This window comes from Scophthalmus maximus, chromosome 15 (genome assembly GCF_022379125.1).
Source record: "Scophthalmus maximus strain ysfricsl-2021 chromosome 15, ASM2237912v1, whole genome shotgun sequence".
In the NCBI taxonomy this organism is placed as follows: domain Eukaryota; kingdom Metazoa; phylum Chordata; class Actinopteri; order Pleuronectiformes; family Scophthalmidae; genus Scophthalmus; species Scophthalmus maximus.
Window position 1 is genome coordinate 5,976,695 of NC_061529.1, and position 12,746 is coordinate 5,989,440.

The window sequence follows — 12,746 nt, forward strand, 5'->3', positions numbered from 1 at the left end:
GTCGCTGGGCTTTTTATAGCGACAGCTCAGTGCCGCCGCTGCTGCTCCTGGACCGACGACGTCTGTGTCCGTAGCACCGGGAGGAGAGAGAGCGCGCGCGCGACCTTGGGGACGGTTGTCATGGATCTGACGCGGCTCGCTGTGGATGCGGGTCAGTTCATCAACCGAGCGATACAGGTACAAATCAAACGCACACTTCACAGTCTGAAGAGAGTAGAATTAAACAGTCCTATATATATATATATATATATATATATATATATATATATATATATATATATATATATATATATATAAATAAACCACTAATTACCATGTTACGACGTCGAGTCAATATAGACATTTTATATATAGCTAAATTCTATTTATATATCCCCAAAAATCCTTGACATCGGTTAAGACAAAAAACGACTATATTGAAATCAGATAAAATTATTTATGTAAAAAAATATTACTACATTTGTATTAAACACTGTAGCTCCTTAATATTTGTATTATGTACTATCAAGGCATTTCCAACATTCTAACATGTTGCATGTCTATACTATTAATCATATTGTATTCAGAGATGACCCACCCTTTTGCTGTATGCTGATTCATTAGCACTTGTATATCAGACTATATCTTAATAAGATGTTCTAATGAACACCAGTTTAACATTTTTCCCCCCTCCCTTTAAAGAAAATGTTTTTAATTAAGTATGTGAAGCCTCAATGTTGTGCTGTGATTGTGCTCCAGTACACAGGGGAGAGTATCGGCCAGGCGGACAGGACAGAGTTGGGCCCGGGTGTGGAGGAGCTCCTGGCCCAGGCAGACGCCACCAAGACCTGCACGGACAAGATCATCTCCCAGACCGAGGTCTTACTGCAGCCGAGCCCCGGTGAGATTGATTTAATCTAATTAAAAAACGAAATATTTCCTAGATACATTTATGTAAGATACTCTCTAATAAAGACATCATCCTCAAACCAGAGCCTGTTGTGACCACTACCACCAATCAGCGATTATGGTTCACTACGCGTAAAATGCCACTGAATGATGGCCTTGCATCTTTACATCTGGGACCCCGGTGTTTCAGATTTTAATTTGCCGCTCCCACGATAGACACATCTCCTTGTGTGCCCTTCTCTTTGCCTCGACTGTTATTGTCCTGTTCAGCTGAATGGGGCCTGGTTATTCTTTGAGGCCATGTTTGAATCCAATTACATCAGCTAATAGAAGTATGACTGGACGTGACCTGTAATCTATCAAATAAGGAGAGACCATTCAGCTGCCAGAAGCAATGCCCCCCCCCCCCCTTGTGTTTACCTTAGGTACGTCCTATTATGCAATGACCAACAATTGCAAGCAACTGCGTGTTGTTTTCAGCACCTGCACATTTGCAATGCTTGTCCTCGCAGCAGACAGTATTACATATGTGTACCTTAAGTTGATGTTTTGTGGTATGTTAATGTACATTACGAATCTGGGACCCTGATACCTGCTAATCACATTCATGGACTTTGGTGGCACGACAGTGAGGTAATAACGGATACTTCATTAAACTATCCAATTACTTTTAAATACTTGCACTTTGGGCTCTGTGTCAGTATGTCTAGATATCCAGCATGTTTTTTTTTCTATTTTAATTCAAACTTACACAATTTAAAGCTGACGCTTGGCATTTGATGTTTTATGGTATTTTTGTGTTGTTATTGTTATTATAATATTTGGGTTTTTTAAATGAATGGAGTCTGAACGACAAAAAAAAGTGTATCTGTCCAAATAATTGTGGTCTTGACAAGATATAAAGTTAATGTTGTTTCTTTAAGAAATGCAGAAAACACTGAGATAAATTGGTTTCATTTTTTAAATGAAAAATTTTAATTATTGTAAGTCGCTTTGGACAAACGCATCTGCTAAATGAATGTAATGTAATGAATTGACCCCTGACTCCTGATGAACAGGAGCGCGGTTAGAGGACCGGCTGTATGAGCATCTCGAATGGAGCGCCCCGCCTCGTCCTCGTGCCCTTGAGGTTCTGGGAAATGAAATGACCCAGGCCGGGCTGGAGATCGGGTCCAACACACCCTATGGTGAGTGTAAATGATCCTTCATATTCTTGGCCTGAAATGTACCATTTACACACACACAAATCCATGCATACTTAGCAGATGAACGACAATATTTGCATAATTCTGTCATATTAGTCTTTTTTCCTTTACGTGGACACGTTGAAATGTTGTCAGTGTGTTCTTGCTTTTTTAAAAACTGCAGTATGTTTTGTGTCCAGGAACTGCACTGCTAAGGTGTGGAGAGGCTCAGAAGCAGCTTAGTGACGTGGAGAGAAAGTTCGTCCAAAGCACTAACATCCACTTCCTCACCCCTCTGAGGAGTTTCACTGAGGGAGAATACAGGACCATACAAGTAAAACACAAACACACACACCCACAATCTGTGTATCGTTGCACTGATATACCGAGACATTTTCTCTATTCTTTCTGTCATTCCTGTTTAGTCTGTTGTGTGTATACCAAACAAGTGGGTTTTTTGTGTTTGTTCGTAGGATGAGCGCAGGATGTTGCTGAACAAGCGTTTGGATTTGGACATAGCCAAAACGAGACTGAGGAAAGCCCGTGAGGCCGAACGAGAGGACAGAGTGAGTTGCAGCAATAGTGGAGTCTTGACCTTCACTGATTTCAACACACAGTCTTCGAAATACATTTGCTCAGTTTCCTTCTATAAATGAATCAAGCCCACAATACGAACATACACCGAAATTCCTTATTTTCCTTATCATACAGTATGATTGCCTCATTTCAACTTCCTGCCCTTTCCTGTCTTTTTTTTTTTATCAGAACCTAAATGCAAACCCACTGGATGATGACTACATGTCTCAGGTTTCCTACATGTTCAGCTTCCTGCGGGTCAAATGGCTAAAGGTCAGTGGTTGTATAAAGGGACAGAAAGATGCATCCACAACTTGTTGTTTGTTATCTGAGTACATTACTTGTCCTTCTCTGTGTTTTTTTTCCCTCCAAACAGATATGGGCACAGCAAATCTCTCAGGTAGGTTCATGTTCAACACTGCTAGTAGTTATAATAAAACCTATATATAAATTGCATTGTTTTGTCTCTTTTATTTAGATGATTTAGACTTTAAGGTGCTAATGGGAAATTTTCTGAAACAACGCTGGTGATATGAGGATGACATTGGAAAGACCATATAAGGTGTGCGTGTGTGTTTTTAGGCAGAGATGGAGCTGAGAATCTGTCAGAGTCTCTACGATCGACAGTCAGAAATTACGAGGCGGCTTCTGGAAGGAATCGGCAACACTCACGTATGTGCACACAGACACACACACACACACACAGACAGATATAATAGAAAAACGATCCTGTTATATTCCTCAATCCATGAACATGAACTCTAAACACATATCAAAATGACCTTTTGGAAAATTTGGAAAGTATGTATAAAGAATCATCTGTGGATTCTCAAAAAGGAAGATTGCCATCTGTAAAATTGACATCAATACAGGATGTAAATTATGTTCATTTGCTGTGTGTTTCTCTTTTAGAGAAGCTATCTCTTTTATTTTATTTGCCTTGTGTTGTGTTGTTCTTTTTCCAGACCAACCACATGCGAAGCCTGACGGACTTTGTGGAGGCTCAGGCCTGTTACTTTGACCAGTGCAACCAACATGCTCAGGAGCTTCGGAAACAGCTGGCGAGGTCTGTATAGTCTGGTTTCACACCACCGGAAGAATAAACATTTACAGAACTAAAATATAAAGCTGTCCAGCGGAAACCCATGCACTTCCAATTATGACAAATATAATTTTAAATTCATTGGGCCGTTCCTTTATGCTACAACTTCTTAATGTATATAAAGTATATATGTATATATATTATTCAAAAAGCCATTACATGTAAAGAAAAAAAAATGCATTGTCACATTGCTCAAAACAAGGTCGTGAAAGTCCATCAACAGTTGACATTTTGGACAATCAAAATAATATACTTTCAATGAGATTTCATTTACTTTGTAGGCTTTTTTTGGTTTGCTCAGGACCTAAAGAAAATGATTTAAAACAAGAACTTGGGTTTAGAATTTTAACAGCTAACTCATTCAGTGAAATGAATAGTTGATTATAATTTTGTTTCTCCTTGCAGCGTCCCTGCAGTCCTCTGCTCCAATAACTGGATGTCAGAAATTAGTAATCAGCCATCGGCAAGCAACCACATATCCAATGAGCCCACTGGGTTGAATCAGGTCTCTCCGATTCCCGCAGTCGTCCATCAAATTCCAGATTTCGACCAGGACTCGTGGACTGCCGATCCACCACCTGCCCCTGAAAAAATAGCAACAAATTCCTCTGTAACCACACAGCCACTGCAACCGACAATTAACAACCATAACAACAACAACAACAACAACAACAACGTCAGCAAAGAAATCAGTTACCAGTCAGCGGGCAGCCGAGCTCGTCGTGATGTCTTGGCGTCAAATTCAGACAATCACCCAACAGGTCAGCTCTCAGCAGCCAACGGGACGGTCGGCAGCACACACGTGACGTCCCACGGGTCGACTGCGGAGTCCTCAGCCACAAGCCAGACAGTGCAATTAAGTGCAACGGCCGAGGAAACCGGCGGCGCAGGTGACGCAGCGACGACAACGTCCTCTCATCCTTCACAACCGATTGAAACTGGGAAAGAATTTCACACAGCAAACGCGGTGTCTAGTAGTGAAACCATGGCAACCAATGCCACGGCCGATGAGCCCATAACGACCGACGAAACTGCTAATGAGCAGCCGGCCGTTAATGGAGAAGATGTCCAGGAGTCATCATCAGCAGCCAGTGAGGATGTGGCTCAGTAGAGACTAATTTCTTGGGGGGGGGGGGGTGACGCCAGGCCAAAGCTTTTCAGCTGGGACAGACTTTAATGGAGGTTCAGCTGAATTAGACCAGTCACAGGCTGAGGATACAGACTGTATTAGATTGGTACAGATACACAATCAGTATAAGTGTGTGGTCAAAACTTTAATTAATCCCATAGGTAAGACGAGGAGGCAAAGTGGTTGTCAAAGTGCTTATTTTTCTAGTGCCACAATCATTTCAGCCTTTAGGATTCTTCATATATTATTCATGTTGTATGAACACGATGACTGTTGAGTATCGGTCCTGTATCTCGCGGTAGAAGACGCAGTGTTTCCCCTGACCGACTGTTGTGTCTGCAGCGTGCGACTCCATCAATACCTGTGACATTCAAATCTTTATTTTTTAACATTTTTGCAAAATGAGAACTGACTTACTAACAAAGGCAAAACTAATCGAGCTTTGTGCCAAGTACAGTGTATGTGTGTATATTTGTCGGTGTGAATACATGTCTGTCTGTGACCCTGTCGCCATGTACAGCTCACCCAAACCCTGTGACACCTTTAGAAAGGTGTGTGTGTGTGTGTGTGTGTGTGTGTGTGTGTGTGTGTGTGTGTGTGTGTGTGTGTGTGTGTGTGTGTGTGTGTGTGTGTGTGTGTGTGTGTGTGTGTGTGTGTGTGTGTGTGTGTGTGTGTGTGTGTGTTTTGAGGTCATTTTCCATATGAAACGTGTCGTTTGTGTGTTGGAGAACCTAGCGAGGTGATAAAAAACACCCGGCTGAACGGGATCTTTATGCTGTAGCATGATGCAAAAAATATTCCTTCTCGTTCCCACTCTGGGTGTTTCCCCCTGCACACGTTCAAATCACTTACTCACTTGTACACCCCCCCCCCTCCTTTAAGCCCCCATTAGGGTGAAATGGGTAGAAGTTTCCATGTCCAGATGTTGTTAATTTTCTCCGTGAGGGCAGCCCCCCGCTCTACTGTGGCGTGGATCCACTCTGGGGACCCTGGATGGAAAAAACACACGTTTATAATGTAGCATTGGCCTCGTTGACGTAATCACCAACTAACTCTATGCTCAATTTCGGCCTTTTGTCCCAATCTGTAAAGATGTGCGTGGGTTCCTGCATGGCTTCGTCATTGCCCATTCTAGTCGCCGCGTGCCAGTTTTTAAGCCGCACGTACATGTGCTCATGATCAGTCGCATGTCGTTCGTTGAGCTGATGTGGGTGCGAGTTTTGAATTTATTCATCTGAAAATGTGCAAATAAATATGCCAACCAGTGATGTCATGTCCATCCGAGTCAAGTGGGGGATTCTGACTTTGTGCTCCAGTTGAGGTGTTTAATGTTATTTCCTTGTTCCCTTATATACTCCTCTCCTATCAGCCAAACCTCTCGGCCTAGATTTATACGCACTCAAACTATTTCCATGTCAAAGACTTGATCACGCTTTCCAGGCCAAGTATGGTGATATATCACATCTCGCTGATTGACACCGTCTTGACACAGCGTTAAACTTGTGGTGAAGCCTTTATTGTGTTAACCACATAACACGACATATTGATGTCTGGTTAGTGTATGATACCTACCACAACCCCTTGGCCCATGCACACACACACTGAAACACTACTCCGAGAAACACCCGCTCCTGTATTCAGCCCTCGCCTCTCTCTCCAGTCCGAGGCTGTAAAGAGTGATTAGATCGGTAGAGCGCAGGTAATGTGATATCGATCTCAGCAAAGTCAGGAGGCCTGTCGTTCGAATAACATCATAAACACTTATATCACACCACTATATCAGCTCTACATTTTTACAGGGGCCCCACAGGAGGCACAGTCAGAGCTCAAAGACAGATTGAGTTGTGTTTTGTTCCTGCAGCCTTTTCCTATGACTCAGCCGAACCAGAATAGATTCTCCTGACGTCCGTCCCTAGCTGCTCATCAGGGCCCTTTCCGCCTCACACTGATATTGCAAGTCCTCGTTACGTTTTCCAACCTATTTATATAATTTAGGGAATCTTCTGTCAGCAGATCCAGCATCTATCTCTCTCTCTCTGTCTCTCTCTCTCTCTCTCTCTCTCTCTCTCTCTCTCTCTCTCTCTCTCTCCCTCCCGACCGCATGTGATGTGATGCAGGAAGGAAGGGGAAGCTGGAATCATGTTTTGCAGGCTGGTTGAGATGAGTGAGTTATGAAAGCAGTTAAAGGGAGCTGGGATGCTTGAAATTATATTTTTCTGCACCTGGGGAGGAAATACAAATATTATTTCAATAGATAGGTTCAGTAAATAGTTTTATATTTTTAAATTCAATTTAGATTTAACTTGTGCGTTATCCAAACTGAGGTTGCAAATCTCCTTTGCAATGGAGGTTTGGCGAAGAGTCAATACAAACAATACTGAATGCAGATATTCTAAGAAGAGCACACACAACAGTGGAGTCATAACCGCTGAAGTTGTCTTGAATTCAAAATGTCAGTTGTTTACAATCCTTTTGCAGACGGTTCCTCGTGGAGGCTAACCTTCTTATATCCATATAGCCACGGACTGGCAACAGGCGGTCTTGTGATTTGTCAAAAAATAAACTTTAAGATGAAAATGATGGCGGAATAGCTTTATTATGGCTTTACAAATAGTCTACACAGCCATGCGCTGGGAGCCTTGATGCACTTCATTAGTACAGTAAGGCAGTTTGTGGCTCCATTGAATATTGTTATATATCTATTTTTCTCATGATGACCTTATTGTGAGGCTGTATGATGTATCAGCATATCTCCAACCTCTCCTTTGTTAGGGACGAAAGGGGAAACGCCCCGAGAACACCACACGGCTCTAATAAAACTGGCCTGCGTTGGCTGACTTTGTAAGTGTTAGTGTTTGTATGTGCGGTTTGTTCATCAGTGAAGTCCCGTTGCTGTTTCAAATTAACTGTTTTTTTTAAAGCCATCGTGGACTCTACCGGCAACACCCACTGCCCCAATTCCCCGAGCACCTCTGGTTTTTCGTCAGGAGAACCCAGACAACAGGAATGAAACTGCATGGGGCAAAAGCACAAGACAGCTGCTGATTATTTTGAGTCTATTGTGGATTATTGTGGTCTTATTAAATTCTTCAAAAGATTATATCGGACAGTCACCTCTAAGTTTGTAGGAATCAAATCAAAGGAGCAGGAGGAAAGGAAATGTAATACTGAATCACACAGGTTTTTGTTTTGTTTTTTTGTTTTTACAATCTCAATCCATGCTCTTCCTGGCAGGATGTCATGATAATGTAATAATACAAAGAATTATCTTATTAATTATTATTGCTCAGTCCCAATTACAGTGGTTGCTTGTAGCAAAACACCTACAGTAAATGTCTGAGTTGTTTGTCCTGATGTGAAAAGTTTCCCATGGTACACTGGGGCAGTTACTATACCAGGTTCTACTGTCTCCTCAACCTACCTTGAAAGGTATCAGACTGGTTGTCCTCGGGCTTTTAAGATTCTGCAGGTCACGATGCCCTCTGTGCTCAACAACTATTTCTATCTAACTGTAACTAATATGCTGTATCGAAATATGACAAATCTGATCACGGACACCATAGAGTCTTTTCAGGAAGTCCCATAGCTATCTGAAATATAAACGGAGGAAGAACAGCGGACATCCAGGAATCAGGAATATGGAACTGGACCAGGGAAAATGCACACACTCGTGTCCACGGTGAACTATTTCTTAGCTGCTGCGATGAAAGGAAAAATTAGACGATTGTCCTCTTTCCTTCTGTATCCTGCTGTGACAACTATCCCCCTCTCTGTTGTTTCCATCGCTCTCCAACTTCCCCCTGCAGGTTCCCTCTTTTCCTGAGATAAACCTGCCAGCTCTCTCACCCCCCCCAATTAGTCCCTCTGCTACAATTATAGCCTGCCAGGCAGAAACATATCAGACCATGGTTATTGGCAGACATGCGGACATCTGCTGCTGGGAGCTCAGTCTGGAGGTCTGCAGAGAGACGAGAGGTCAAGGCTTTTCCTCTGACCTTGACCTGTCCTACTTCTGCTGCTCAACCCCGACGCCTGTCGGCCAGAGCGCGTCTATGAGAGCACGGTCACCTTGTCGGCACCGAGAGGAGAGTTAACTCCCAAAACCCTAATCAACACCAAGCAGCAGAATGCAATGACAGCTAGAAAGCAAATTATCCTCATGTTCTTTTTCATTTCCTTTGCTGGCTGTGTGTACAAGGTGGGGCTGCATTGCAACGTCCCGTGTCTCCGAGAACGAGAGGTGCTCCTTGAACTCCTCAACCACGTTGAAGCTCAAATATTGAATTATTCAGCGAGACAAAACCACTGATCAAAAGGTGTGAGTGGAAGATATTTCATTTGGACAGATTTGGGCCTCACAGTGACAGCTTGGCTGACAGATTCAATGGCGCAGGATTATTTCCGTGTGAGTGTGAGTGAATGCCGGAGTGGAAGAGAAACGTTGGTACATGATTAATGTGTTTCCATCAGTTTTTTTTTGTCAGCATATCACAAAATTGAGGCGTAAGTTTCCCCTTTGTCCTCACCCCAGCGTTCCCGGTGCCCCCTGTGCTTCTCCCTCGCTCCCCCACAATGCCCCCTGTTTCCCACTCAGCTGCATCCCCACAGTTCAACTTTGGACATGTCACTCGACCCACCTCCACAGCAGCAGCCCCGCAGCTGTCCCACCCTCTCCGGCTTCTTCCCTCCTTCTTCCCTGCCGCCGAGCTCATAAGTCAGAACCCACAACAGTTGGCGCGGTGTGAGGAGCTTTTGCCCTGCACAGGGAGAGGGAAACCAGGCGACGAGCACGTCTGACATCAGCGGATTCTCTTCCTCGATATCCTCACCGGCGATCCCTTTTCAAAGCTGCCACCATGCATGTGTTGGGCAGCTGGCGTGTGCTGTGTGTGCTTGGCCTCGCGGTTGCATCCCTGCGCATGGATGAGGCTGAGCTCGATGGGAACTACGCCGACGACTACGACAACGAGATCTCTCGTGACCAGCGGGAGGGTGAGTTTGGTTCATTTGTCCCTTTGTCTCTTTTTGGTTCCTGCTTGTTTGAACAAATGTTCTCAATTTCCATGCCAAATACATATTTGTTTATTTTCTTCAGTGTTTTTTTTGATTAAAGACTCCGTCAACACAGACTGCTTTATTAGTTTTGGAAGGTAATATCGGTGTGTGTGTGTGTGTGTGTGTGTGTGTGTGTGTGTGTGTGTGTGTGTGTTTCCCCGGGGCCTTTCTCTTCGTCCACTTCCATTCACTGTGTAACATAACTGCCAATCCAGACGATATCATCTGTAGCCACCAGGAAGGGTTCATTAATTATCTAAAAAGTGCCTATCTTTGCTCTCAGATTACACCAAACTACTTTAATGACTGTGCACATTTATGGGATATAAAGAATCTATAATATCAGTGTTAAAAACCAAACTTAAACTTTTGTTTCCGAGTCATGTAGGCTACACTTGGGAAATACAGTTCCTCCCCTCATTCCCCGTCGTTCTGTTTTCCTCCAAGTATTTCATTGGTACCTGATTTACACACTGTTACCAAATGAAAAAAAAGAATAAAGCTAATGTTTTTGTTGCTTTATGTAAATGTTAATAAACTTGCAGTTGCCTGTCAGACTGTGTGAGTGATGCGTCCCTGCGGTTGTTGCCGACAGAGTCTCCATGCCAATCTACAGATTCCTCCCGCTGGGACAAGCTGTCCATCGCCCTGGAGGACTCGCACATGAGGCAGAACATGTTGCTGGAGTCTCTGGAGCAGTGCTGCGGAGGAATGGTCTCTCTCAGGGCCCAGGTGGAGAAGCTGACCAGGGGGACGTGCCAGCGGTGTGTGCCCAGCGTGGAGTCAGCGTGCGGGGCCCAAGCGGAGCGGGCGAGTCTTCGGCTGCAACAGGGTCTGGTGGAGCTCAGGAGGGAGGGAGCAGAGCGGGAGGGGAGGTTGAACGCCACCGTGCAGATGCTCCTGCACAGCAGTCGTGAGGAGAATGCCCGACTGAAGCGGCTGGAGGAAGGAAGGGGTCACGGAGCGGTGCCATCGGGACCAGCAGACAGCAGGACGGGACGCCAACCAACGCCCAGACCGGGATTAGGGCTGGGGGCGGCATTCATCTCGGGGGCGAAGCCGTTCCCATCTGGCCTGAGGGAGCAGGAAGCGTCTTCGCCGCTGGACATGGCCACGATGGAAAGGGCCCTGGTTGCCATAGCAACAGAGCTGCAGCAGGTTCACCTGCAGCTGAGCCGAGTGATAGAGCAGGCAGGGACATCGAGGAAAGACAGAGGAGACACATGAATTGCCCAGAGGGAAAGAGAGAAAAAAAAAAGACTGGGAAGAGTCCAGTGACAACGATTTTGCACATACTCATTTTTTAATGATGTTTTTAAATGGCCCCTTTTTTAAACATGAGCTTGTTTATGTCTGGTAACAATAGAATTAAACGTTGCATAAATGCTGTGGGTTCATTATAACGAATAAAAAACGAATCAAACAACCTAATCGGCCTTGTGGAAAGGTTTCCTCCCTCCTCCCACACACTAACCAACGCAGTTTAAGAGCTGCATACTTTATGCTTTTTCTCTTTTTCATTTGTCTCAGTCGGTGCATGTGCCCTGCGGAGTTTGCGCCACCAACCTCAATGTTTTTGGTGGTTGCGGAGATGTCTGCACAAGTGTGTCAGATGATCTGGACAGTGTTTAATTTTTGGCTGGTCTCGCCCTCTCATTAACTTCCATAAGAGTCTGTAATGCTAAGACACCACGACTTGTATTGCTCTGGGTGTTTAGGATTTATGAAACCCTGCCAGAGTCGGGATGATGCCGCCTGTCTCTCCTGTAGCCCTGCAAAAAAACACACACACATACACACACACACACACACACTGTAATAAACAGTGTGAGTGGCTAGACCAGAAGGACTTTCCATGTTTGTTTGTTTTACAGTTTCTGTATGATGGTGAGCCAGAGAGGAATCAGAAAGAGGATGAAAGAGACATACGGTAAATATTCTTTACTTAAATAAATGTAGCCACACCTCAAAGTAAAAATACCCCATTGCAAGTATTATCAGTACAATTCACCAAATGTATCACAAATAAAAGTAATCAATATGCAGCAGAATCACCCTTATCAATGACATATTAATATATTATTTGATAAGACTGATTGAAAAATATGTAAGCCCAATTTTAATCTTGTAGTGGGTCGGGGGGGGGCGAATAACTTATTGATTACAAAAAAGACATAAAAATTGGTTATGTAATATAACATTTGTATGGTAAGCCTAATTGGTTGTCAAATCAGCTGTCAAAAAATGTCATGGGCTAAACAGTAAACGTGAGGCAAAAGTATAAATGGCAAAAACAATTATAATAATAATAATGACAAAATGGAGCACTCACGTAAAAGTTTGAGCATCTCTATTTTACCTCAAAAAGCATTTTACCACTGGGCAAAAATACACGTGAGTATGTGAGTTTAATTATTCACCACTTTGTTGAGTTTAATTATTCACAAGTTTTTTAATTACTTAATTATTTGCACTAATGAAGTACTACTTGTGCCCATGTCTGTGTGCATGGCTGCACCTTTCATGATACATCTGCAGCTGAATGAAGAACTAGCTAGATCTGAATTATAATTTTTTTCTCTTTCTTTAAATGTCACAACTAAAGATAATATCCCATATACTGCACAGGCTTTTCACAACATAGTTTCACCATAGTATCCACACGAGTGTATGCTGAATGCGGGGGCATTTTTTTTCATTAAAAGTCTCCATCTGTGCAATGTGTGTGTGTGTGTGTGTGTCTTCGAGGATTTTAGTGAATGGAAGCTTTGTCCTCGGTGTTGTTCATTCATTTTTAATGGTGAGAAAAAAA

At 43.5% G+C, this 12,746-nt stretch overlaps 2 protein-coding genes across 3 annotated transcripts; both read left to right on the plus strand.

Moving 5' to 3' along the window:
* The first annotated feature begins 48 nt into the window (after nt 1-48).
* On the plus strand, nt 49-7,730 carry LOC118286110 (endophilin-B1-like). Its single transcript, XM_035610252.2, has 10 exons — nt 49-177; nt 739-880; nt 1,947-2,075; nt 2,273-2,406; nt 2,546-2,638; nt 2,838-2,921; nt 3,025-3,048; nt 3,231-3,320; nt 3,614-3,714; nt 4,156-7,730. Exons 1-10 carry the CDS (start codon nt 121-123, stop codon nt 4,859-4,861), a joined length of 1,560 nt encoding a protein of 519 aa, XP_035466145.1. The 5' UTR covers nt 49-120; the 3' UTR covers nt 4,862-7,730.
* Nucleotides 7,731-8,495: 765 nt separating this feature from the next.
* Nucleotides 8,496-12,654, plus strand: LOC118286112. 2 transcript variants are annotated; one of them, XM_035610256.2, is made up of 2 exons: nt 8,496-9,871; nt 10,551-12,654. In XM_035610256.2, the coding sequence occupies exons 1-2, from the start codon at nt 9,736-9,738 to the stop codon at nt 11,159-11,161; spliced, it is 747 nt and encodes a 248-aa protein (XP_035466149.2). In that variant the 5' UTR covers nt 8,496-9,735; the 3' UTR covers nt 11,162-12,654. The 2 variants fall into 2 exon arrangements, with proteins under 2 accessions (XP_035466149.2, XP_035466148.2); XM_035610255.2 differs by having other exon boundaries at nt 8,501-9,871; nt 10,530-12,654.
* The last annotated feature ends 92 nt before the right edge of the window (nt 12,655-12,746 follow it).